Source organism: Lissotriton helveticus, chromosome 2_1 (genome assembly GCF_964261635.1).
Source record: "Lissotriton helveticus chromosome 2_1, aLisHel1.1, whole genome shotgun sequence".
Lineage (NCBI taxonomy): Eukaryota > Metazoa > Chordata > Amphibia > Caudata > Salamandridae > Lissotriton > Lissotriton helveticus.
The window spans coordinates 594,356,798-594,384,495 of NC_136059.1; the positions used below are offsets into that span (position 1 = coordinate 594,356,798).

At 40.4% G+C, this 27,698-nt stretch overlaps 1 protein-coding gene across 1 annotated transcript in view; it reads right to left on the minus strand.

Annotated features, from left to right (window-relative positions):
- Nucleotides 1-27,698, minus strand: part of MCCC2 (methylcrotonyl-CoA carboxylase subunit 2) — a 260,423-nt gene that overhangs the window by 33,368 nt on the left and 199,357 nt on the right. Inside the window, exons 13-16 of the mRNA XM_078675283.1 lie at nucleotides 14,539-14,605; nucleotides 6,174-6,330; nucleotides 5,918-6,032; nucleotides 3,674-3,759 (exon numbers count right to left, since the gene is read on the minus strand). Coding sequence (XP_078531409.1) covers nucleotides 3,674-3,759; nucleotides 5,918-6,032; nucleotides 6,174-6,330; nucleotides 14,539-14,605 — 425 coding nt within the window. The remainder of the gene's footprint in view (nucleotides 1-3,673; nucleotides 3,760-5,917; nucleotides 6,033-6,173; nucleotides 6,331-14,538; nucleotides 14,606-27,698) is intronic.

The following is a 27,698-nucleotide window of genomic DNA, read 5'->3' on the forward strand; positions in this document are numbered from 1 at the left end:
CCTGAAAGTAACTACGTTAGTGTTCACTTCTAACAATCAATAGGCGCCGGAAACTAGGTGTTAGCAGGACTCAAGCACCGAAAGAAAGGCCCGATAATCCTTAATGGGGGATTTGGCTGAAGTATGACTGATCACGGGGAACTCTATGCTTGTACGTATCTATCAGAGCGAACTTGACAAATTGTGTCAAATATTTCCATGTGCCTGTTATTTAATTTTTTTTGTCTTTAACCATGCAAGCATATCTATGTTATGTTATGGTATATTTAATTTATAGAGCGCACAGCTACTCAAGAGTATCCCAGCGCTTACTTCCAGAGAAAAGGGAGAGAGGCACACTAATCCGATTAAAAAAAGCACCGTTTTTAATTTCTTTTTGAACAGCAGTGGGTCTTGACTGCAGCGCAGTGCCGGGGGCAAACATATTCCAGGCTAAACTTGCTCTGCGCAGAAAGGAATTACCACCAAGACGCTGACGCTTAAACCTCGGAGTCTGCATCAACAATTGAGCCGAATCTACGATTCTGAGTCAATTAGATTTCCTTCAAAGTTTCAAAAAGGTACCCCAAAACCCCCCAAAAATGTAGTGTGTTTCTCCGAACTTCTGATAAGAACAGGTATCCGTCAAGATCAAACCTTTCTGAAGGCATTTCTGAAGGCACATCACAACCTTCAAATAAGGCATGGGCTTTAATAAATTGGTGGTCATGGGTGAATGAGTATGCTGTGTTAAACTGGTGCCACAGGTTACTCGAGATCACAGTGAGCTTTCATCAGGTCCAGTGAAAGAGCAGATAGACTCACGTCTATTAATGACCAGACGGTAAGTTGCCTCATGGTACCACTGGACTCTCTGGATTCCTTCTTGCTAGATTCCCAGATGCAGGCATAGTGCTAGCAAATACAAGACACAGTTCTGGGATGTTAATCTATCAGCTATGTTTGATTGTGTGTGGTTTGCTTGCCCAAAATATTACTTAGTACTGGTTTGTATATTGTGAATTCTAAAGTGAGCACAATCCTGTTGGGGGTCTTGTATGGATTTTACCATGGTTTCACTGGGATGAACTGCTGTCCATTGCCGGATTAGAGCATACCATTCTCAATTTGCCAATAATGATCCATACAAGCACCAGGATATTCTTAAGGTGGAAACTGAATAAAAATATATATTTTACAATCAAATGATCCTTTATTTCAGGGATTAAGTTCGGAGACGGACTTGAAAAGGATAGGTATGCATATTATAATAAAGAGGCTGAATGAGTTGAAAAGTGAAGCATTTGAGTAGCAACCTTAAAAAGTTGTGTATCATATATGAAAGGAATGAGCCTATGTTTATTTAGAAATATGCAGCTAAAATCTTTCCTAGAATGGGAAAAGGTGGTGGGTACAACATGAGGAAACATTGGGTATAAATATGGTAGACACAATCTAGAGTTAAAATATTTATTTTTTCATTATGTATGAAATAACAGAATTACTGGACTAGAGCCAACTAGGGCATTCCTTTTCTTAGATACTTAAAGGAGGAAAAATCTGAAATGGTGATTAAATCTTACATGTCCTTGACACACTTGAAACCAATCGGGAGATAGATAGATAAACATACATACATATACATATTTTAATTCTGGTTGCTTCCCATCTTTAATAAGTGTATCACCTGAGAAAACACAGTTAGGCATTAAAGTTATTGCATATATTTACGCATAAAACATGATTCTATGGCACTTTTCTTGGGGTACTGCTTAAGCCCAGCAAGGTAAGCATAGTGGACAACATAAGAGAAAGCATACTGCCTTGAGGTGTGTTTGTACATGGCTCCTATCCAGGTGATGGCGTTATCATTGGCCACTACAGAGAGATGATCTAGTTGTGGCCAAAATAATTGTTAGACACTAAAAGGGAAGGCAATACCTGGAACAGTGCACACCTGTGGAGTGATGCACATAGGAAAAATCAAATAGTGAAGACGCATATGGAACAAACAAGATTTATTGTCTCCACCTGTGGGAAGGAAAATGTTCGAGCTGAAACTATGCACAGACACTGATGAGTGGTCCAAAAGTTGGGAGAGCGAATACTAAAGGGGGCACTTCCAGACTGGAGGGGGAGACAGAAAAGTCTTCTTTGTCTAGTAGGTTGCAACAGAACGCCTCCTGTGAGATTGTGCAGAGTCCGCGAATGCAAAAGACACATTGGGCAGCAAGAAATCAGTACTATCTGGGTTTCTATCACCTCTGAGGGAGTGCCAGTGCCATGAGAAATGCACAGCATAATATATTAAATGGTGATAACACTCATACATATGGTTAGAAAAAAGATGATGCATCAATTATTGTAATAGTAGTAAAAGTACAATTTTTAATCATTCAATTTCTACACAAATAGATGAATATTTACCCATTTTACAAAGCAAGGCACCCTTATAAAACAACTCATGTTAAGTTCGTCTAACAAAAGTTAAATTTCAAATTATTTGAATAAAATTTACTCCTGAGTATTCGGACTGCCTCGCCACCTATATTTGCTACCTATGTAAGGAAAAATGATTTAGCCTCGTAAACCAGTCTACATTTTAATTAATTGAATGCACTTCTCAACTACTTTTGATAGTAGCATCGAAACACACAAAACTAGTGTATGAACCTGTGACTCGTGTATACAAAATACACATTTCCGAACAAGTGCTCAAGAATATAGGTTGTTTGGTTTAGAACAAGCTCCTGGCTTTGGAATTTCACCAGCTCCACAAAATCAATCTCAGTTATCATGGATTTCTATTTCTGATTGGTATTTCCTAGCAGCTCAATGTTTTACATTCACACCCACCAAATAGATATGCTGAACGAGCATGTCTTATAAAGCTGATTTATGTTTGTCATACTCCACATAAGGACCTTCAAATAATGTAACAAACAAGGCTCATGTGGAAAGTTAAAGCATTCCTCAACTGTAGAATTAATTTACAATTACCTTAGTGACCCTAATAAAAAATGTTTCTAAACCATGGAGTAACCTGTACTATACGGTTTCTTATTAATATGTAATACCTTTCTAATCCTATGGACTTGATATGAATACAATCACAAACACCAGGTCTGGATTTTGAAAAACATCTCAAATCTTGGCATTTATATCACTATAAACTCTGTGTCATAGCAAGGGTATCAGCGACCCTAGTGCAAGCAAGTAAAAAACGCTGCGACTCAGTAGAAGACACGCAAAGTGCCCTAGCCCCAAGGAACTGTTGTCACTGCACTCGCATCCATAATAAAAATTTACTTCCACGCTAGTGGCAGTTATGTTGTGCCTCTGGAATTACATTTGGCCACAAGCAACTTAATTTTTTAAGTTAAATTTACTGTACTGAAACTTCAGGTCCTTCCCCCAACAGTGCTCAGAATACCAGTTAGTTTGTGCAAATTACGAATGTATGAATACATGCAAATATATGGAAATTATGCCAACTATGACAATGTCTGAGTTAAATTTATGTATTACGAAATTTGAAAGTAAAGTCCAAAACTATAGGTTTAAGAAGCAGTCTGGAAATGTGATTGTAAACATTGAAGAATGTCACTGCTGTCGTTCTGTTTAGTGCTTCAGTATGTATTTAGTGCTACAATTTGGAGGAACCACTCAACCGATCGCAGGGTATTTTTCTTACCTTGCGCTTGAGTAGTACGGATTTCCCTCTTCTTCAAATCTTTTTATAATTGGGTCTTTCACTGCTGCTTCTTCTGCTTCAGAAAACTGAAAACAACAAACGATAATAATTTCAAAAAGAACTGTTATGTTGCTGTGGTAATGTATCCAAGTATTGTACTTACTAATAATGCAGATTTGGAAGATCATTGTTCTAACCTACATACTATTAGGTACCCAATTTTCAATTTAGCTGCCTCGGTCTGTAGACACATTCAAATCAAGAACTCATTTGGAACTGTTCACTCCCTAAGCTAAGGACTGAACACCTTCTTAAGTTATTTCAAATTAGAACTTGTGGTATGTGCATAGCACCGCCGGACTAAAAGAATTGGACCAGGTCACTTACACACATACGTCTTATGCATAAAACATATAGTTTAATTCAAAGGGATCGGCCAGTGAGAAATAGTAAGAGATTTCAATCCTGATGGAGGTGTGGTGAGGACAACATCAGTAAACTGACACCATATTCTAATGAAGAAACACAATGTAACAAGTAATTAAACTTTCTCATCCATAGGAGAACACTCCCAAGGTCAACTATCAGACAGAAAAACTACTGAGCACTACAAAGAGTAAACAAAGTTGTCAGAGCAAAGCCATTCCATATTCAGATGGAACTCAGCTAACTATATTTAAAGAGAAGCTTCTCAAGTTGGTTTGGGGGATGTTGCTCTAGGCTTGGGCCACTAGCCATGGGGGTATAGGCAGTGGCAGGGAGAACATCATCCATGGCCAAGGCCTGATTTTCCCCACTTGTATTCAACCAATTCTAAAATGGAGGCTGTGGCGCTAGCAAGCTGACACTGCACCGTCAGATTGTCGTTATCAAGTAACGCTGTCCTCACTATCACCCATTCCCAAAAAAATGTAATGGTGTCTGCAATTGCAACATTGTTTTTATGTCAGTGGGTTCTCTTGTAGATCCTGAATGAGTGGTCAGGGTGGCCTGGAATTTGCCAATCCCCGTTCCCATCACAATAGCCTGGGTATTGTTTGATCAAGACATGTTTCAGTAATGTAAAATACACTAGCACAAACGGGTGCATTTACAAAACAGATTATTATACATAGCCAAATTTCCACAACTAATCAGAGACAATCTGGCCTCCCCCCACGCACAAAAAAGGAATAATATAAAAAATATATTTCTCACTCAATTCACCTGTAGGCAAAGAATACAGTATTGTCCTTCAGACTAAAATGGCCATACTGACAAATGCCAGGTGTGCCATGTTAAATGTTATTCTCCCAGTGGTCATACTGGTGGAATGGGTGTGGTGCAACAAAGGCCTCTTCTGCTGCCAAGGGAAAATGCCTGGATTGGAGTACTTCGCTCCAAAACATAATGTTCCATTTGGTTAAAGGAGGGTGTGAACTGGCAGCTTGTTCAAGTGTGCTTCCCAAATATACTCTAACAAATCCTTTATCAGACAAAAGAGAAGAGCAGTGTTCAGAAATTTTAAGATGACATGGGTTGATTTCCTTTTTCATTCGTCAGCTGAAATGTTCATCATCTGACAGACTTGTAACAGAAGTTGAAAAATACATGTTCATGTTTATATATGTTTGACTTGTCAACCGAGCTGCACGAGACCAGAGCATCGCTTTATTAATTTGCTGCACATTGCATTAGATATGCGACAAAAGGCTGACAATTGTTATTTTTCTTACTCATCAGCAAACGTGTCCCATACTGGAGAAAGACAAATATTTGAATGTCAGATGTGGGTTAAAGGGAATAATGAAAGGAAATCTGGAGTCTGGAAAATGTCAGCCAGTCGTTCATAACTTGCATATTCTCTGTGTATTACAATGTTGCAGCAAAATATAACTGAAGGTACATTATTTATACAGTCAACATTTAAAGGTGAGTGAATGAGGTTATTTCAACATACTTAAAAAAATCCAACCCTTGTTTTCAAGTTACATGACGCCTTAAGATAGTTTGAAACACAGGCTATTTTTATGATTCCAGTCCCATTTTGGGGGTTATTTAATACCACACTGCTGAAAGATGCATTGACAATATTAAGGCTCCAGGCGTCAGACATGTTTGGGCCTAGAACGGGACCAGTGAAGTATTAAATAGATGACTATCTATGAGGATACTCAACTGAGTTTCACTGAGCAAGAAAAGGGAAAGGTCCGATAAATAAAGTAAAAACAAAAAAGTAAATACAAGCAAATACAAATGTTCTACCTGTTTTCCTTCTCGAAGTTTTTGGTCCTTGGTAATTGTAGCTAAAACTGTTGCAGCTTGTTCACCCCCCATCACTGAGATGCGTGCATTTGGCCACATGTACAAAAATCGTGGACTGGAAAGGAAGCGATTACATGAAAATAAGTCAAATGAAAATGTTCCTTACATTTGCCTGTCTACATGTTTAGCAAATGTTATAATGTAATTATAATTATGGTAAGTCTCAGTAGTAATGTGTGTTACAACAGGTACGTACCCGTAAGCCCTGCCACACATCCCATAGTTTCCAGCACCATAGGAGCCGCCTACAATTATCGTAATTTTAGGCACACTGGCACAAGATACAGCAGTCACCATCTTTGCCCCATCCTTTGCTATTCCACCGGCCTCGTACTCGCGGCCAACCATGAAACCTGAAACAAACATACAATGAATCATTCCAAAGACACAAACCATACCACATTATTCTGAAAATCAATAAATTCAGCACATGCAGACTTTGTTCCTAAAGCAGTCAAGAGCCCAAACCCCCCCCCTCACTTCCACCCAACGATATTTCGATTTTTCAAATTCAGAAGGGCAGGGTAGCACTCACATTTAACGTACGGGATTTGTTTGAAAGTTCTTCAATTACATGAAAGCTGCTGCAACATATAATGCTAAGATTCATCATGGATATAATGCACCTATATGCTACTGACATTATCTGAAGTGATGACCACTAGACTATAACGAAAGCAACTTGCACAGGCGCTGGCATTCCTGTTTCTAACATCAACAGCTGTGTGCACTTCAGAATTTATAAACTGCATAACTCGCTTTCAGGAATATTGCCACAGCTCATGTAAATTTGGATTTCTAATTAAGGATCAGGTGAAGCAAAAGAAAGCATGTCACTCTTTGGATAAGAGATAAGGAAAATCGACTTGTGCTGTTTTTAAAGATAGGTACATCTTGGAGGTAAAATAACCCTGTCTAATAAGCTTTTATCAGGTGCTGAGAACCATCAGATCTGCATTACAGGTCTGCATAAAGCCCTTATAATGTCAACATTTAAAATTAAAACATTCGTTTTGCCCAGTTTCACTTACTTGGCAAGTGAAGGCAAAAGTCAACTCTGAATCTATGTCAAACTGCCATTGCATTTACATAGCGCTTACTAACCCTGGAGAGGCGTTGAAGTGCTTTTTGGTGAATAGCACACTACTCTGGAAGCCAAAGTATTAGTGGTGGATTAGTATAGGGAAATAGAAGTTGTTAATTTGAGTGGTGGACATGTCAGTCTGTTAGTCTGATTGAATAGGATAAGGGAGGGATAGAAGAGGGGAGAATCTGGATAGTGTGATTTGGAAGATCATATTAGTTAGATGAGGTTTAGGAAGGATGGGAGTCAAAGGAGGAATAGAGGAGGGAAGAGTCTACAAAGGGTTATATGGAAGATCATAGTTGTAGAAAGAGGTTTGGGATGAGTCAGAGAGTGGAGGTAAAGGATATGTCAATCTTTATGTGTGTGTGTGCGTGTGCATATATATATATATATATATATATATATATATATATATATATATATATACACACACACACACAAAAAATGTTATGTTCTCCTCAATTTTTCAATAGTGAAGCACATAGATACAATTGTTAAGATCATATTTACATATGGTGATAGATAATAAAATAAACAGACTCAAGCATTTAATCAAATAACTTATATGAAAACTATGCAGTGACCTATATACATGTTAAGCATAAAAAATATACATTTATATTTATATATGTTATTAATCATAAGCAATACATACATTTGTAAAGCAGACCAAAAGAATATCTATATACAATAAGTAGGATACGTTATTGTACAATGAAATACATTAATATAATATTATATATATTTACATGCACAGGCATATGCTGTACATTTGTGTTTGAGTGTGGTGGTCATGTAGGAAAGAGCCAGCTCTTTAGTAGTGTTCTGAAGATAAGATAGTTATCTGTGGCCCCTATGTTTGGAGTAATGAATTTCATAGTTTGGATGCTTGAACAGAGAAAGATGTACCACTTATGTTTTTGCTTGTATGCTGCTGTTTTGAGGCGAGATGCCAAACTTGAGCAGAGGTTCCTTTGATGTATGTATTTGGTGATTTTATTCCTCAGAAAAAGTGATCCTGTTCCATGTATTGCTTAGTGGATGATACAAAGCAGCTTGAAGAAGGTGGATCTTCTAGCAACCGGTAAACAACGTAGGCCCCGCAAGGCAGGGGAGATGTGGCCTTGTGGTTTTACATGTAAGAGTAGACTGGCAGCAGAGTTCTGAGTTTGTTATTGTTTTTTCATAGTTGACAAAGATGATCCGTGATAGAGGCCATTGGCATAATCAAGTTAAGACAGAACAAGAGAGATTGTGGCCTGGACCTTCTGTGGGAATCCAAGGTGTTTGTAAGATGTTTTGCAAAATCTTCGCGGTAATGAAGCTTGATCTAGCCAACTTGTCCATTCATTGATATTTTTAAGTTCATGGTAATTCCAAGGTTTCTTACTTTCTGAGATACTTTAGGAGGTGGTTCCAGATGGTCAGGCCAGGCACAGAGTGGGTAATCATTTTTCCATTCACTGCATGTGATTATTTCAGTTTTTGAAGCATTCAATTTGAGATGGCCTTATGTCATTCAATGATCAACGGCTCAGACAACTGAAGATTTTTGAGTTTCCAATGTCTTTGGGGCTTTCCAGTTTAAGAAGTATTTGTTTGTCATATGCATAGTTATAGCATGTGAGCTGAAATTCATTGATCATTACCAGTAATGACTTCTTTGTAAATGTTGAAAAGCATGGGTGAGATGATAGAGCCTTGAGGTACCCCAGCTTTTGTGAAGTGTGGTTTGGATGAGAAAAGGGGAGTATGGATGACATTTGTCCTGTTTTAAAGGTAGGATGTGATCCAGTGGATAGCAATCCCCTATATGCCTGTTTTTTAGAATCTTTGGATTACAGTGTTGTGGTCAACTGTGCCGAAGGCAGCTAGAATGTCCAAGAGAAGTAGTGCAACAACCCGTTCCGGTTTATTGTGTTTGTAAGGTCATCCCACATGGCGATGAGGGCAGATTCAATGCTTCTTCCTGGATGGAATCCTGCTTGGAAGTCGGAAAGTATGGAGTCATCTTCAATAAAATGTGACATCTGGGCAAATGTTGCTTTTTCTATCAGTTTATCCAACAAAGATCAATCAGGGGAATTGTAAAGCGCACTACTCACCTGTGAGGGTCTCAAAGCACTGGGTGGGGGTGGGTGTTGGGAGTAGCAGTTCCGTTCAGACGAAGAGCCAGGTCTTGAGAGCCCTTCCTGCAGGAGATCAGGGAGGGGGAGCAAATGATGTTGATAGGGAGCTTGTTCCAGTGTCTGGCTCTGTGGGTGCATGGTGTTTCTGAGAGGGCGAGGTTGACAGAGCGGAGGTTTCTGTTGGGTGCGTGGAAGGTGATTCTCTCGCTGAGGTATTGGGATCCTGTGTTGTGTAGGCATTTGTAGGCGTGGATGAGTATCTTGCACGTGACCCTTTTCTCGATGAAGAGCCAGTGGAGGTTCCGTAGATGTTGGCTGATGTGTTCATGTTGGGGGATGCCGAGGACGAGTCTGGCTGCGTTTTGTCCATTTGCAATCGGTCTATAGTTGTCTGGCTCATACAGGTCCAGGTTTCTTTTCTAATAATCGGTGTATGGATGCCTTTTTTTCAGTTTTCTAGAAAGATTCCTGTAGTTAATGAATTATTTATGATTTTTTTTACTGGTGTGGCAGCAGAGGTGGTTAAAAGAATATTTGTGAAGATTTGTAGTGGACAAGGATCAGAAGGGCAGCCGGCTGGCTTACTTGCTTTGACCAGATCAATAAATACACATTGTAATAGTTGTTTGAAGGAATGCAGAGGCTGGGATAGCCTACTCCTGAAGGGAATTATTGGAAACGGTTTGGTGATGGTGGTTTTACCTTGTTTTAAATAGGAGTCCAACATGTCTGCTTTTGTCATGTAATGATTTGCCACTTTGTTAGTAAATTCTTGAGTCATGGGATGAGTTCCTTCTGTGCATTTAGGTTTACAAAATTCTGTGAGAATTAAAACAAATCTTTATTGCACATTTAGCATTTTGAATTCTGTCTGCATAGTGCCTTTTTTCCCTTTTTTTTTTAGCTTTTTTGCTTGTTGACTTGTATATTCCGTTAAGGTTCTGTAGGTGAAGTATGTCTTGATTACTATTTGTTTTGAGCCAGGTGCATTGAAGCTTTGAAATGTGTTTTTTTATCATGTTCAGTTCTGCATTCCTTCAAGGTGCTTGTTTTCTTTTGTCCTGTTTTGTTGTGTTTAGTAGTATTAGGATATCAAACACCTACTGAAGTGACTCAACGTTTTTGTATGGAATTTATTGTGTCTAGATTTGTGTTGGAAGTTATTTGTGTGTCTAAGTATTCAAAATTGAGTTTGTTCCATGGTCGATCAATCGATGCATATATAGTTCCCATAAGTATGTTGATTTATGGTGTTTTGTGTTGGAATGCTCCAAGGTGGTCTGACCCTGTGACAGGAGTAATCCTTTGAAAGGTAACTAGCTCTGGATTTGCAAAACTGACATCCAGCATATGTCCAACTATGTATGTGGGTTTTTGGACGATCTGTTGTAGGTTTTAAGATGAGGCATATTGGGTTTGTCCAGCCATATGTTTAGGTCATCAAGGTTGCATAGGTTGGAGTGTAGGTCATTCGTTTTGAAACGGAGTCTAGAAACGTGTTTGGAAATGTTGCATTGCTAGGTGGTGATCTGTAATGAAAAGTTGGTGTAGGGTTGCGTCTTGACATGAGAGCCTCACAACCTTGTATGGAAATGACGTCAGCTTTGGTGAGCTTTATTGTTTCCTTGAATTTAACAGATAGTCCACCTCATCTTTTGCCTGTGCAATTTTGTGTGACAGCTTGATAGCCTGAAGGAACAGCTTCATGCAACACTGGAGCCATGTCATCTCCCAACCATAATTCAGTTATGAAAAGTAAATTCAGGTTGTGTGTCAGTGAGTACATAATAAATGTGGTGCTTGTTTTTACAGAATGATCGAGCATTTACTAGCAGGCAGTGTAGAGATTGTGTTTTGGTGGTAGTATTACATTGTTTGCTAGAGGAGTGAGTAGTACTCTTTGAACTTGTAACATGTGCATTATTAGCGTCAGTATTAACTGTATGAAGATAGCCATCATGTTGTTTTTCTATATTGTAATTATCATTGAGGTGGTTTGGAAGGAATTTTGTTAGGTCTGTGTGTGGTGGTGAAGATGGCGGTTGAGAGTGAGTTGATGAGCTGTGTTGTTTTTGTAGAGTTGTGTAATAGACATGGAGATGTGAAGGTTTAAAGAGGGGCATGCAGTTTATTTTGTTTGCATCTGCTTATGGTGGAAGGTGTATGGATTAAGGGTGGTTGGTGGTAGAGCATGTGGGTCATATTTTAAGGGTCTAAACTGTGCAATGGATGAGAGGCGGGTGAGTGAGTGTTGTTGCGTTGGGGTATTTGTGGTAGGTGTTCTTCAAGACAGAAGATTTGGGAGTAAGGATGGTTTAGAATCTATTATTTGTGTGGTCATGAGAGTGGGAGGAGGTGTTTCTATTTTGTGATGAAAAATAGTACGAAGTTGTCTGGGGGTGTGAGATTTTGATGTATTGATGTGTGAGCTATGTTTTATGTGGAGTAGTAAGATGAAATATTGATGTAGTGAATTTCTGTAAATTACTTGAATGTAATGTACTGTTGGTGAGTGGGAGATGAGTAGTAAAGGAGTTGGTGATGTGTGTTGATGAGGGGCGTATGTTATGTGTGAGGGGACTGACAAGGGTTATGAGTGTTTGTGTTAGATTTGGTAGCAGGAAGAAGTAATATGTGTGGTTCAGTGGAGTGTAAGGATTGTTTGGTTGTGTGTTTTTGGTAGAAAAAGGAGGAGGGTATTGTTGGGGCTTGATATAGGAGTGGGTTAAATATTGGGTAGGTGGTGATGGAAAGGGGTCTGTTAGGAGTACGTTGAGGGTAGAGTTGGGGTTTTGTATGAACAAGAAGTGTGTGTTTGTTGGGATTAAGGTTCAGTATAAAGAGGGTCTGTGTTGTGTCCCTATCATGAACAGAAGGATGAGTCCACATTGTCAAATGCTTTGGACTCATTCGTTCGGGAATCAAATGGGGACTGCAGTGGTGTCAGTCAGTGCAAGGATATTTGCAAATTAGCTGGATTTTTTCTAAGCAGGAGTTTGTGATCTTCTCAATACATAGATTTTCTAGAACGATTTCTCATATAGAGCCCATTTAAAGATACTTGTCCATCCACCAAGGTGCTAAGGTCAGAAAATAAACTATTAAAAGTTCCCCAAAAGGGAGGCAATATGAGACCCTCTTTCTGCCCCTATTTCATGCTCCTGAAGCATTGTCTAGATGGGCCCAGTCAACTTTTCCTGGAGTCAAACAGGTGTGCAGAGGTACAAAATAATGTATCTTCTCACTGACCAATGATAGTGTAACGGATATGAACTGATTACAGAATCTCAGTTAAGCAACAGCTTGCTCGGACGACCATCAACTACATTCCAGAGGGGTTAGTAAATATAAGGTGGACAGGGGCCCAAATTCACGCATTGGAAAGCATAGTTTCCCAACAAAGCACTGCCATATCTATACTTCATGACGGAAGACGCGATTCTAAGCACAACAAAGCATACAATTCAAAGCCCTTACACAATTCATAGAGCTTTGCTTACTACTACTATTATTTGTCTCAGCCCAAAGGCCATACAAAAGAACAATAAAAGTTGCATATTGTGAAAGGCTCTAGGAAATAAAAATTAAAAAAAAGATGAAAACACAATTACAGGATGAAAATTAGAAATACATCTGAACCATTTGGAGCGCTTTGTTGTACAGGACCCACAAAATCTTAAAAATCATGCAAAAACCTACACCCTTATCAAAAACACACTAACGTTCAAGCCATGCCAAATGGAATAGACAGAGGAGGATTAAGAGAAACAGATGGACGGAAAGTATTACGTGCTCTAGTTTGCCATAGTGTGGAGCATTTTCTAATGTCACTAGAAGACATTAGGAAAGGATCTAGAAATGTACCCTTTCAGACCGGCAGCAGGTTAACCGCTACAGGTGACATGACAAGTCTACCTCACTCTCAGGAGACTCAGCCGAGCAAGTGTGCCATCCCACAGTATTGAATTGTATTGTATGTAATTGCATTTGTATAGCGCTTACTACACCTGACGAGGTGTCAGTGCACTTTTTTTGGCATGTAGCATGCTACTCCGGAACCCATAAAGGATTATTGTTGAATTAGTAAAGGGAAGTATTAAAGTAATTTGAGTGGAGAATAGGTTAGTCAGTTATTTGGATTCAGAAGGATAGCAGAGATATAGAAGAGGGGAAAAGGTTTTCATTTATATAGCGCTTGTCACCCCTGATGGGTTGTTGAAGCGCTTTTTTGGCGAGTAGCATGCTACTCCGGAACCCATACCTGATCAGCCGAACCATGTCAAAGGGAAGTAGATTCTGATACTACGAGTCTTTGGACTGATGATCTACAGTGTATGTGCTTCACAAACTGTGGCAATGGGACTACTGAAGCCACCACAAGCATGAATGTATTATTTTTGTGTTTATTAGCTTTGCAGATACAACAATAACAACTTGGTAAAGACAAATCATACACTTCGCAGCCGAATTACAACTTAGTAAAGAAAATCATACACTTTGCATCAGAATTACAGCAAGGATTCCAAACAGTATGACAGAAAGAGGAGTAAGTCACATTCAGGATTTTTGCGAGATGGATTAACTTGTCTCTGTGGAGGTCAGATTCAGACAGAGGGCCCAATGGCAGGCTCCCAATTGCAGCCAGGTTTGGTTAACATGCCGGGGAGTCCTTCCCTGTATCATGGCGTATCATTCAATGCCTCACAAGCATGATCACTGGTGCCACAGAATAGTTTTTCGGATGTTTACTTCCATTTTGGGGTTATTAGGAATCGCATAATTTTCCCATTGGTTCCATTAGTTTGCTCGAACTAGTAGGGCTACAGAATTTGCCTATAAGAATATACTGTTCGGAACAAAAAACTCTTGTGACAAAACCTTGCCTTTTACCAAAAAGGAGTAATAGCCATAAAAAAGCGGACCTGTCCCCCAATTCAGCTCATCCTACATTTTAAATCTGAATTGGTTCAGGGTGGCTCTAGGCTCATGGTGGCCGGGGCAGGGAGCGTAGGTAGCGGGCCACCGAAGGAACGCAGGCGCGGAGGCCAGTGAAGAGGGGGGGGGTCAGGGTGTTTGGAAGTGGAACAGAGCCGGAGGCCACCAAATCCCAGCCTGGGGCTGCGACGCAAATATGTATCCATCCTCAGAGGATTATTATATTAAGGATGTATATTGGCTTGGCGGCCCTGTGCAGGTGCACAACTTGCGCATGCCTAAGGCCGCCCCTGATTGGTTCCATTAATATTAGTCTGAAAGCAGTAACAGTGGCTATGTGTCTGTCTAAACTAAGCCAACACGAAGCTGGCTGAGCAGTAAAATCATTCCGTAAAGATATTCATACCCACCTGTTATGTTTTGCAAGAAAAGAAGGGGAATATTTCTTTGACAGCATAACTGCACAAAGTGAGTTCCCTGTAAATGGAAGAAAGGTGAATTAATTAAACATGTAATCGTAATAAAGACTCGTCCTGATGACCAAATGTTGCCTTTCACACTTAGACCCTCTTCTGCACACACCCCAAGTATTAGCTAGCATAAAATATCTTGCATTGACAAAATAAATTGGATTGTCTGTTGTATAGTGTGTACACAAACAGGTCCAGCCAGCCTTCCATTCACATAGAGACCAGCACATATTGAAGAACCTATATGCACGAACAACACATACACAGGCACCCCGCATGGACAGTACAAATGTACAGGCACACAAATTCCTGCACATATGAACACCTGCATATAAGCTAAGTGGCCCCATGTCACGTGTAGGAGCCTCAATCATTCATGGGTTTCAGCCAAAAGAATGTGGCCAGCAGGCTTTTTAAGTCCCTTGATAAAATAGTAAAACCAGAACGACATTTTGTTTACTAAAAAGGCAGAACTGGCTGGAAGTGTCAGGCACCACCAGTCACCCGTGCACATACAAAAATACACAATGCACATATGGATGGAAAATAAAGAAAAAAAAACATGGTTTGATGTTTTTGAGCTTAGCTACTGTAGTAGTTGTGCTGCTTTCAAATGAATAATTGTGTTTTTGCATTTTGCAGAAGAATAAAAAAAACAAGTTTACAGCATATTTTTAAAATTATTTCACTATGGACTACCAAACCTTTTCATTATGTTGGATTACTATAAATTTCACAGCAGAAAATTGTTCCCAAGCAGTAATAGGACATTATAGACTTTTGCTATTGTTGATGCTCCAAATCTACTAAGCTTCCTTCAGTTTTTAGTTTATAGATGTATTTAAATGATAAATCAATCATTGCAGCATTAAAGAAATTAAAAAGCCATAATCAGAAGCTAAATTAATTTTGAAATGTAATAATAAAATGTGCATTTAACAAATGAAGTGGCCACAGCATTAGCAAATTCATAATAACAAGAACCCAATAAACAAGCATTGGTAATGCATCGGTTTCGCTTGTATAATGAATAAAGAGTTGTTTTCATCAATCATCATCCGGAAGAAGGAAAGAGCTCCCTGACAGATCACACAGAGTGGAGAGGATGTGGTGTAGCAGGCAGAGCTGCTGACTCGAGAGCGAGATTACCAGTTCGAGTCTCGACGGCGCCACGCAACATTTTGTGATTCTAAGCAAATCACTTAAACTCTCCGGGTGATAAATTGTTATATAAATATGTGGCAAGAGTAAAAGGTAAAACATTATGAAAATATAGTTCCACCAAAGTGGATGTTAACAGTATTTCTGGCGGGAAACTGATAAGAGATGCAGACGAGGAACAAGCATTGGTAAATGCAGGAATATATGCTACAGCCAATAGAAATGGAGGAAAGGTAAGTGGCACACACAGGAACCAATGAGAATCCAGGAAAGAGAGGAGGTGGGATGTAAGTCAGTTTTAAGTACATATTAAAAACAATAGATTTCTCAAGCACAGTGCAAGCGAAACCTAAAAAGGACCGCACTGCATCTTGCCCTCTCTAGTACAACAGCGGAATGAATAAAAATCAAAATCATATGAGCAATGCCTCTCTCAAATTAAACAGCAATTTTAATATGGGCAGTGCAAAAATGTCTAATGCCTTAATGTCTAATGTTAAATGATCTAATCACATAATGCTTACAGTTCTTTCTTAAAGTTTGAAACACAGACAGTACACAATTAAATGGCATGTCATAGCAGAGGAAGGCAGCACTAAAACGTTACTTGCACAGTACATGAATGTTAAATGCTAATCTCTAAAACCCCAAACGATTTTCATTGGGCAGAACATGAGAAGTGCAACTGAATTCAATAGACTGTTCTGCATTATAAACATAGCAACAGAGGTTTAGCTCATAACCTTGCCATGTTTCAAAAGCACATCCCATAAGAAAAAGCTATAAAATAGACTGTAGCTGGTGCTGAATTTAAATGATTTTCTGAAAAGCTAATGAAAACCTATGTCTTTGCCCAACATTTAAACATGCATTTTCATAAAAACTAAACCTATGTTAAAAATAATTTTGCAAAATAAATTAATTTCCAACACTACCAACAGACACTGTAGTGCACAGGTGCAGAAAGGGCACGCAGGCCGCTCGAGCAAATGGCTAACTGGGATGATCTTTTTGTTTTTATCAACAAACGTCAATGACTTTATTCAACTTCCCTACAGCAACTCCATAAACGTGTGCATAGATATACTTACTTGTGATCAATCCTGCTCGTCTTGTGCCTACAGTTAATCACTAATATGTGAGCTAAGCATGTAACATATACGGAGGAGCCAACGCATAAATATCCGAAGGGCTGAGGTTGGCATGTATGTCCTCCATGGTAATATTACAATACTTTTCCAGCAATAACAGTCTGTATTCATACAAGGTTATGGTACCTGTCCCGGTCTCCCCATACCCATATTGGTCTATAATACCCTCTCAGCCTCCAGGTTGGGCACCATGCTTCTGCTGGGGGTATCAATAACATCCCCGTTTTTCTGCAATATCCCTCTTTCTGAGATCACATCACTTCTTGGTCTCTCCTTGACTGACGTAATACTGTAGAATTAAAGTCCAATCGACATTTTTTTATTCTTTTTTTGAAGATAGGATTCCTTTCCAAAACCACAACCAAATAAAACACATAAAAAAACATTGTAACAATCAACATTGCAGACATTTCCACCCCTCAGAGACCAGGATATCATTGCTGTGAATGCCCAGCTTTTTTTATAATTAAATCCGGTGTGTTCATGATCCATACATTGAGGCCACCAGAAGCCTGCTTTAGATGGGGTAGCTTCAATGCTAACGTTGGAGTACCCTAATCCGAATTTTTGTTTCACGGCCCATGCTTCCTGTAGAACGATGATATCATGCGAGTTAATGAACGTCCTCCACTTGGAGTCCATCATTTTGCCCTTCAGGCCTGCAAAGTTTCATGACAGTAGTAGAAAAAAGGTTGTTCTAACTCGTTGCGAGCAATGCCAGGCTCAGGGGAGGGTGGAATGCCAGGCTGCTCTTGGATGGGGTCAGTGGGATGCAAGTGGACAAAGGACTCAGTGCACATAACATGTGAGTCACTGGCAGTGGGAGTACAGGCAGGGGAAAGTAAATCATGCTCAGGTAGCATTGTGGTTGTCATAGCTTGGGAGCCCTCACCACCCTTCCCATCATTACTACACCCATACGCTTCTTTGGAAATCTCTGCTTGGGCTGTCTCTAGATAGAAGTCCTCATAACCCAAATGTCAATCAGTGCTTTCAAGAGCGGAAGGAGGCTGAAACCTTTTCCTGACTGGAACAATAGTTTTGCTCAGTTCCATTACCCTATTTTGACAAAAACCGCCACTTCGTGCTGCTTTTGGTAAGGGGGGATAAAATGTTTATAAAAGAACTCCAATGGAACAATGCCTATGCCTGTTCCTGCATCCGCCCAGCTAAAGTTAGTGCCACAGTTGATTAATCGTTTAGCAAGGGCTGGGTTTTTGCAGCTAGCTACAATGCAAAATCTGCTTTTATTTTTAGGTGGCGCACCCACCCAACCAACCCTTCTAACAAATAAAATGTAACTGAACTAATTAATCTTCAAGTCAGTATTTCGAGACAACCAGTGAAAACCCTTGTTCTTCACCTAGCTGGTGTGGTCCTCTTGATTGCAGCTTAGGAGCAGGGCACTGGTCAATATGGCAACAAAGGGACAACAGTCAGGGGAAAGATCGAGACTGACCTGGTTGGGGCGGAGTAGCAGCCTCAGTGTGGCTTTTGCTGATTCGTCAAGTACAGTTCTATAGCCCCTCAAAGTGCCTCACACAAATGCCCCTTGCCGAGCCTGCAAGCCCCCTTTTGTTAATAGAAGGAAGGAAAGCTGTTGCAGAAGTCAGGAAGACCAGAAGTAGATTGTTCATCCTGATGCAGGCGATAGGCTATAGCAGAGGCAAAGTGTGTGGAAGGGCAACTGCCCCAGCTGGGTCTTGGTTGGAGGCCCTATGATATTTTGTGCAATTATGTAAGTTCAAAAGCTGGGACACTGTGACTTCCAGTTTGCTAAACCTGTCCAGAATCGGAGATGAGCTGGCAGTCATTATGTCTTAAAATTTACTCAAGATGTAATCCAAATTCAGGTTGGGCTCAGGGTCTGTGCTTCCAAAATTTAAAGATTTGGCCAGGTTAGGCAATGGTGACTGAGCAAATCCGTTGCCTGAGGCACTCAGCGTTGACTCCGTTTTCTTCATCGGGCCCACCCTCGTAAGTAGGTGGTCGTTCAGATATGGGTGTTATGTTTGCAGGGGGTGCTTGGGACTGCAGATTAGGAGCAACTACCTCAATCATTGGGCTTATTGGGATGGAAGGGGCCTCCATGTCGCCCAGCGCTCCAGGTGTTCCCTGAAATCTCAGAGGGGGCTCGCCCATCTCACCCATCTCCAAAAAGAAGTGCCTTTCTGCTAAATTGATTTCTTTGCAACAACCCCCCCCCCACCCTCCCAAGAGGTGCCAAAAAATAACCATCAAGGGTGATGACCCGTTTCTTTGGGGGTGGAGGGGGAGAGGCTTCCTTCTCACCTGGAAGCTTACATTTTCTATATAGTAGGGTCAAATGGCTGCTTAACCCTCCGTAGTAGTCACTCACCACTTGCAGATTAAATACGAGGGCCAAAGGTGGAGGCCCAGCCGAGCCTCTTCCGGCGATGGCGGGCACAAGACGGGCCTGAGTGAGTCAGTGGGGACAAAAGACCCCTTTTGCTGCCAAAGTTATGTCCCACCCTGCAAGATTGCAGGAGGCACTTTTCAGCTTGTATGAAGGTGCCCGCCCCCACCTGGGATGACTCTGCATGTGCACCTCCTTGCGCGTGTTGAGGTGGGGGATAAAGTCCCCTATGGCTTAGTAAGTCTGTGGGGGGCCAAATACACCTTTTGCTGCCAAAGTTATGTCCCGCCGCAAGTAGTATTAGTACGTTTGATTCAGAGATTCGCGGAAATAAGCATACAGGATGAATCTTAGATGTGCACCTATGATTTGCACAGAGCTCCACGCGTTTGGGGATTTCCAAATATATACACAAAAATCTGATAAACTTCAGATTGTGTTCACGCGGTACATTTTATTTTCATATATTCCCTCCATTTGTGCTCGCACTTGCAGCCATCTGAAATCTGGTGCAAAGCAGAAGCACGAACATAATTTGCACGTTGGTCTACGGATGCATTAGTCTGAACAGGAACACAAATCATGTTTGAGCCTGTATTTGATCTATTGCCAGGGTCTAAATGTTCTTGTAAACGTAAATGCATAAAATAGGTTTAAAATTACATCTGGAAGGTTAGTAAATACCTACAAAGTTACAGCATTGAGCGTGTTGACCTTCTTATCGCTGCTCCACTGGGGACTCAGAGATTCCTGGCCCAACCTACGACTGTTGAATATCCATCATACCAAGCTAATGCAAGAGGCATTTTTAGGTGGGAAAAAGCATGTAAATCTTCATATTATGAATTAGTATTTGAGATTTCTGGAAACGTAGGTTCGCAAAAACCTGAATGTATTTTGCAACCTGTACCAGCTGTAGTCCCAGTCCTTAGTCCGAAGGAGGTTTTCATACAAAACTGAAAAAACAAAGATCTAGAAAACGTGCGCTGGGCAGTTTCTATTCCATTCTTAGTCTTAGCAACATTATGTATATTTTTGCACAAGATTAAAAAAAGTAACTTTTTTTCTATAGTATTTAGATGCTTAAATTAAGGAATGGGTCAAGGTGAATTTTGATTTTCTTTTCAAATGTAAAAAATAAGAATATGCTCGAGGCATAATCAGTTCGTTCTACTCCTTAGTAACCTCGCAGCTAAACTGACTTGCATTCAAATCACTTTCCTTAAGTGACGTCTCCATAGTAAAGGTAGAAGATAAATTAATATGGCTCTCAAAGAGTCTCCCTGAAGTGTTAAAACAATGGAGAATCCGTACATTCTAGTTTTCTTAAATCTAGTTATTTCACCAAGTCAGTTGCTTTTTAGACACCATTAAAAATGTATCAGATTACACTTTGAGCTGTTCTGAAAATATTTAAAAGGCAAGTAGCAAGCCAAGCACCAATCTAAAAAACAAAATAAAGGAAACATGAAACAACTTTTTAGTACTCTGTATTTACGCTTATGAATACTTTGCCACAAATGTGGGAAAAAGTCAAAGTGAAAGGACTTCCACCTAACACAATGCCAATCACTATGGTGTCTCAATATGTAGAGGTCTTACTGCAATAGATGGTTAAAGTTACTATAAAATAATTTGTGCACTTTTTAAAATCATGTAGACAAAATAATTGAGTTATTTTCTAATATAACAGATACATGAAGCAGAAGACTAAACATCGTTCTGAAAGAAAATTTGCCCAAAGTCTGCCTCATCGATGTGGATTAAGGAAAGCTGTCAGCAACTCAATGGGGAGAACACTAAAATCCTTGTTTTCCGTAAGTCCCAATCTAATTGGTCTCACATTTGGTGGCCTTCTGCAATTGGTTGCCCTTCGTTGCCAGTGAAGTCAGCCAGAAACCTGGGCTCAAATTTGATCAGGAAGTTTTTTTGGGCACCCAGATTTCAATAGGTTCAGCTTACTGCTTTACCCTCCTGGTCTCTCAGAAAAGTATTAGACACTTTGCCATCTTCCACTCACAAAGACCTGGTACAAGTTCTCCTCACATCTAGGCCTGATTATGCCAATCCTCAGTATCTGGCAGCTCCAAAATATTTGATATGGGGACTTCAATTGGTATAAAATGCAGCAGCCCACCCGATTTTGAACAATTTCACGACAGTAGATTTCTTTTGAGCTCTGCAGATTTTTCCAACTTCCTGTATTTAAGATAATCCATTTGAAATCTCTGGTTATTACATACAAAGCCTGAGAAAAATAGGGCCCTCCTTTTTTGCATACTCTGATTCAACCCTATGTTCCTCCATGGGTTTTGCACTCTTCATTGGCCAATCTGATAGTCAAACCCCGTTTTGTCATTGCCAGACGTAGCGGGAGATCATTTAGATTTCAGGTAGCCAAGCTCAGGAACAATCTACCGTGTGAACTTTTATTTATTTTTATTTATTTTAAAGGTTTTATATAGCGCTGGCTAGACCCAGAGGTATCAGAGCGCTTTACATGAGTATCAGACCATAGTTGCAGGTTGCACTGTTACAAAGGTTACACAGTTATTAGAGCTTGGCAAACATGTAAGGTCGAGACAAACAAAAAGGACATATACGTAAGGGAAAAAGAAGGTAATGGGAGAGATTCAGGGGATGGGGGTAGGAGCTGGGGAAGTAGTCAGAGAATGGAGGAGGGAAAGAGGATGAGAGGGTGAGAGACACAACATGGAAAGGGGAGGGGGGGTGACGGGGACACAAACCGGTAGACGAGTCAAAGCTGCGTCCAAAGTCCAGTAAGCTGTGATCCCAGGTTAAGTGGTATCATTTCCCCATCTCTTTAGCGAGAGGGTCCCTATATGCAGTGGACTCTCTCAGAGGGGTCTCAGACTCCAAGACCTACATACTGGATCCTTCCCCAAAAAGGGGAGAGGGAGAGCTTTGCAAGGGGTGACATACCATACCTCTACTGTGAGTGGCTCCCTTGGCGCTGTGGACTCTCTCAGCTTGTTCGCTGAGACTCCGGAGTGGTACTCCATTAGTTGTTCAGTTCCACAAGCACATTTAAACGTGGCTGTTTAATGCATTTTAGGTACCCCTTAGTAATACCTCCTCTCAGAAGATCCTTGTTCTCCTGTACTGGGATGCCTGGATTTGAGCAACAGTTCATGCTCTACAAATATCTCATTCATTCATTACATACACTCTTCCTATCTACTGATGAGTCCAGAAAACTGCAACGTGTTTTACACACATGTTGCACACCAACCAGTTTTGTCTGACATGGCTGCTGTGGCTCAGTGACTTATGTCTTCTTAACACAGCATACACGGTCTGAGCGCTTGCCATTTAAGAAGGATGACCTTGAGTGCCTGGAATGGACAGGCACTAGGCCTTCTAACAGTGCTGGTTTCATCCAGTTATACAGCTATGCATGCTAAATTTCTAAAATATACAGCAGCTGGGAGAACATGTATCTTGTCAATACAAACCTAATTAAATGAGCGTCATTTCCACGCATTCGTATGTTCAAAAGAATGGATTCCTCTCAGTGAGGTCTCACTCTTAAGTACACAACTATCCTGCCACGCCTTCAATACAGTTAAAAAAGTGGTTTCGGAAAAATGTGCTTGGTTCTCCTTTGAGTGCTCCTAGGTGTAAACTGGTGACCACTCTCAGCTAGACTTAGGAGGCAATGAAAGAGGCAAAGTAGAGGATGCTGTTCATTTACAAAGGCCAAAGTCTCAAAGGTTTGCTTTGTGTTGGACTGTGAACCATCCTTTACATGTTCAAGCTTACGTTCACCACGTACCAGCCAGCATTAGTGTATACAGTCACAGAAGTACCTGGAGAACACGCCTTGGAATCAAAACGAGGAACTTTAGTTGAGGAGATGTGATCCAGTGGCTATTCTGTGGACTTTGGACCTGGGATTCACATGTAATTTAATACTTCCTGAAAAAAACACAATCTCGATGTGTCTAGAAATGTTAATATGAGTAATGCAATTGTGTAATTTAATAGTATAACAATGTACAGTACTCCACTGCTCATCAGCTTGATTTGCACTACAGAAAAACATGCATGCAAGTGACATTCACGCTGACTTAGGGTGAAAAGGGGATGGTCGGGCTAAATTACAAGTAACCTCACTAGGAACTCAAACAGTTGTCGGGCCCAGAGGCCAGGAAGGAGCACACACACTCACTTCTGTCTAGCCAAGGCAAGTAAGAGGCTTGTTATTCTAAGGGTTTGCATGGAGTCTGGCTTAACCAGCATACCTTTTACATGAAGGTAGATGAAAGGGAAATTCTGGGAGCCAATGAGCGGATTCAAAATAGATCTCCATCTTAAGGTTTCTGAGCATGTTGGGCAGGGGGTACTGGAGAATACAGCTGCATTTGTACACCTGAAACCTTCAATAATTTGAAACACCGAATACATTTGGGATTTATCTCCTAACAAATAGAGTTTTAAGTAAGAATGTCTAGTCTAAGACAGAAGTAAAAGCACAACTGAAATCAGGGGACCAAAGCAATTTCTAACTAGGCATCTGAAAAAGGGACAGCTACCATTTAATGCTACCAGGGAGAAGACTTCGGCAACGTCACTGGTGGAGTTTTCATAGCACCACATATTGGCAAAAAAAAAGTATGCACCAAAAGTTATGGGGAAATTAAAAAACTGAGCAAGGAAACTAAAGACCGAACAACTACAATAGCGTTCTATACTGTTAGAAGCAACCAAGCTGAAGCTGTTCTCTTTATTAACAGTGTTGTCGGGCAGAGGAACCCGGAAGAACAACACTATTGATTTACTCCAGGATGGAAAATTGAATTTCTATTTCACCTCTCTATCACTCTGCAGACCTGAGAGGCAGCAATAGGAAGGTAGAAATTTTGGGTGCATATTTCACGTTTTTATAGAACTGTTTTGGACAAGGTGGATGCTGGCTACTCTCCAATGTTTACACTTGATTGGGAATACCTAGGTACAGTCTTCTGAGAGTAGTGTAATGTGCGTCATCCAGAGGTTTCGCTATCTCTCTATTGTGTGTCGTGAGCCCTCAACTTAATTTAAAATATACATTATAAGCTGTGCATGCTGCCCGTCAGGTGCAGAAATGTGTAAAGTTAATTGACTCATTGATTCAGGCACTCAAATGTCATAGGAACAGAGGCAATATTCCATCAGAGGACGAAATATGAACGTAAAGAACAAAAAAACGACTTTAGATGGGCAAGGAAGCAGCTGTTCATTCCAATGACTGCGAAACACAAACCCAATAAGTGGCAGGCGTTGGCAGTAGGTCAATGGGATATGTCAGCTCTTCTATTATTAATAATGCACTTTCCCTTCAAATTTATTTCAAAGTAATTGTCCCCTAGGCTGACCAGGAGCTCCGAATGGCTATACCATGGCAACCGAAAAGAAAGGCATTTTGTTCAAACAAGAAAAACAAAACAGAATGTGAAGATAAAAAAAAAAATTACTAACATAAAAAACAATAGGGTCACAAACCTCAACTGACTTTTCCATACACAGAGAAAAACAAACTACCTCTGGTGTTGAATTCGGCTAAAATGTTCCAAAGGTGATGTATGAAAGAGCAAAAACATAATTAATGACATTCATAACTAGAAACATGAAGTTTCCAGCGGCAGAGATGAGAAGTGATACTGGAGTGGCTCTGTATGTTTCTTAGGCGTCGCTGACAATCCACATTCTGAAGTCGCTGTGAAGCACACACTCTGGTGCAAACAAAACTCTTTACGAAATGCATACAAATGATAGAACATCGGCTGTTCAGTGGAAAACTGCCAAAATATGCATTTGAATGCAGACTGTATGTTTTCAAACTCTGAAATTAGCTTTTTTTTTTAATACAGCTCAATTCTTTGCATTTTTTCTTGTTCTTTTACTTAGTAGAATTTTGCCTGGCCTCCAATTTTGAACAGTATTTTAGTTTCTGATCCCGAGTGATTGTGCTCGAGTTTCTTTTATGTTTTTATTTTCTATATTGTTTGCGTTTTGCTTAATCTTATTTGCCATGCATTTTTCCATATGAAGAGGACACTTTTGAAGAACAATTTCGGGTTCAAATTTCTCGTGATCCATTTATTGTCTTCCTGGACTATTTTCCTTTGAATGGGGTATGCTTGATATGTCCTAGATTAATTTACATCTCAATGCTAGTTGCGCGCTAATTACTTCTACAACAAGCATTGGCAAACCCAATAGATTTTACCTCGATGAGATCTGTTGGCTTTGTCGATAATTGTTTTGCATTTTGTAACAATGGTTAGTAAAAGTTGCTAAACTTTTATCTTTCCACAATACTGAGAAACTGATTAAATACGAGCTGTGCATATCTTTGCAGTGCCCCTTCAGTGCCCATACAGTTCGTTCCACCTTTGACACTTACTAAATCTCTGCTGCATTCTATTCTCATTCTAAACACATGCAATCAGCACAATAAAGAAGTCGTCAGCGGGGCATTAGACACATTTCCCCAAAGCGCTTGTCTGCTGGGCTTTGCAGCGTTGAAGAGGAAATAATGTCATGAAAGTAGCCATTTTCGCTCTCCTCCATTGTTTTATGGCGCCGCCAATTATTCCAGCATGCGTCCCTGAGACGGACGGGAAACATGGGCGCTTCTGGTAAGGGGAAGCTCAATCTGTATACTTTTATTGCCTCGGTTACACATTGAGCGCCAAAACCCTTACAATTGGAAACATAATCATTCCTTTATTTGCAGGTCAACAAGGAATGTCACAAAAGCAATTTCCTTTTGCACTCGTTTCCTGCTCTGTGTTTTTTCTACTTTCTCTTTTCCAGTCACTTTTTAAACTCCAGTTTATTGTTTGGCGGGTGTGCCGAAGCCCGTGAAGTCCATAGAAGCAAAAGAGACTCCTAATTGCTCGTACAAAGAACTAAGATAACAAGCATTTCCAATGCAATAGGTCTCACATTTATTAGAGTTTGAGCTATTGGCATTGCAAATAAAAATGCCTTTTATTGATGAGTTATTTTTAAAACAGATAAATAAAAGGCATTGTCATTTACAATGCCAATAGCTTAAACTCTTGCAAATGCGATACCTATTGCATTGCAAATGTGTGCTATATAAAATTTAAAAAAGTGTTGGGCTAGAGCGTGTCCTGCCTCCAACAGCAGGCAGGACAAAGCTATTTGAGAAAATAGTGCACGGAGGCTGTAATTAAAGCCTAGCGAGCAACAACACACATTTTGCCATGGGAGGTTACAAAATGAGACAAGGCGCTACTAAGGAGGCACTACTAGGCCTTTTGACCAATGAACAGCCACAGTTTACAGTGCACAACGACACAAGCCAATGAAAAATGTGGGCGGAGCTTCTAGTCTCTACCTCAATACAGCATGCCTCGCAGAGCAGCGCATGCACTGCCCAGGCTCGACCTAAAAACAAACGACAACAGGTGGGTGGGGGAGGACAGGAAGCAAAAACGGGAGGGGATTTGTTGGGTGGTACGGGGCGAGTTGCAACATGGGTAGGAGAGTGGATGCATGGAGGGGAGGGACAGTAGGGAAGAGAACAGACACATGGACAGCACCTTTTGGGGTGACAGAGGCAGTCGGAGTCAGACAGGTGGTAAGACCATGGACGTCGATTCACTAAAATGCCTGAGGAAGCGGTAGTGACATCACTTTGCCTTTGATTCTAGTGACCTCGCAGGAAGGGACATCACTTGACCTTTGACCCTGGTGATTTCATCAAAAGCATTCAATCATTGACCCTGGTGTCATTAACAAAAGTGACATCACGTAAATTAATAAAAGGAAAGTCTAAAACATATGATATTGAGAAACAAAAGTATATTAAAGTATATAAAATTGTGCTTTAACAACATTCCCTAGGGTGTTGTGATTAAGTTCCAGGGGATCTTCCACAAAAAGCCAGCAGCATAGACTAGGAGAATAACCCTCAAATACCAAGAGAATAGCCATCATAGACTAGGAGAAGAACCATCATAGAATAAGAGAACAGCCATTATAGACAAAATACAGCCATCATTCTCTAAACTATAGCTTTGAATGCTCAGACACAGGCTCATACCCTGGCCATTGCCTTCATATGTCAACCATAATTCTTCTATGAAAACCATAACAAGCCTAGACATAGCCTTAAAGACCAAAATACAGCCTCAAAAGCCCAGGATGAATCTCCATGTGCCATGGTAAAACCAATAGATGCTAGGCAAACCCAATATGCCTGTGCTGACTCATTATAACATAACCTTAATCAAAAGCTGACCCTAGTTGGTACATATGTGTAAGCTCTCCTTATAGGAGCTAATCTGCAGACAGAATGCACTTACTGAGCCCAAAGAGCAAATACACCCACCACAAAACGGAGTAACTCTTCACACACAATTTCCAATCCTTTG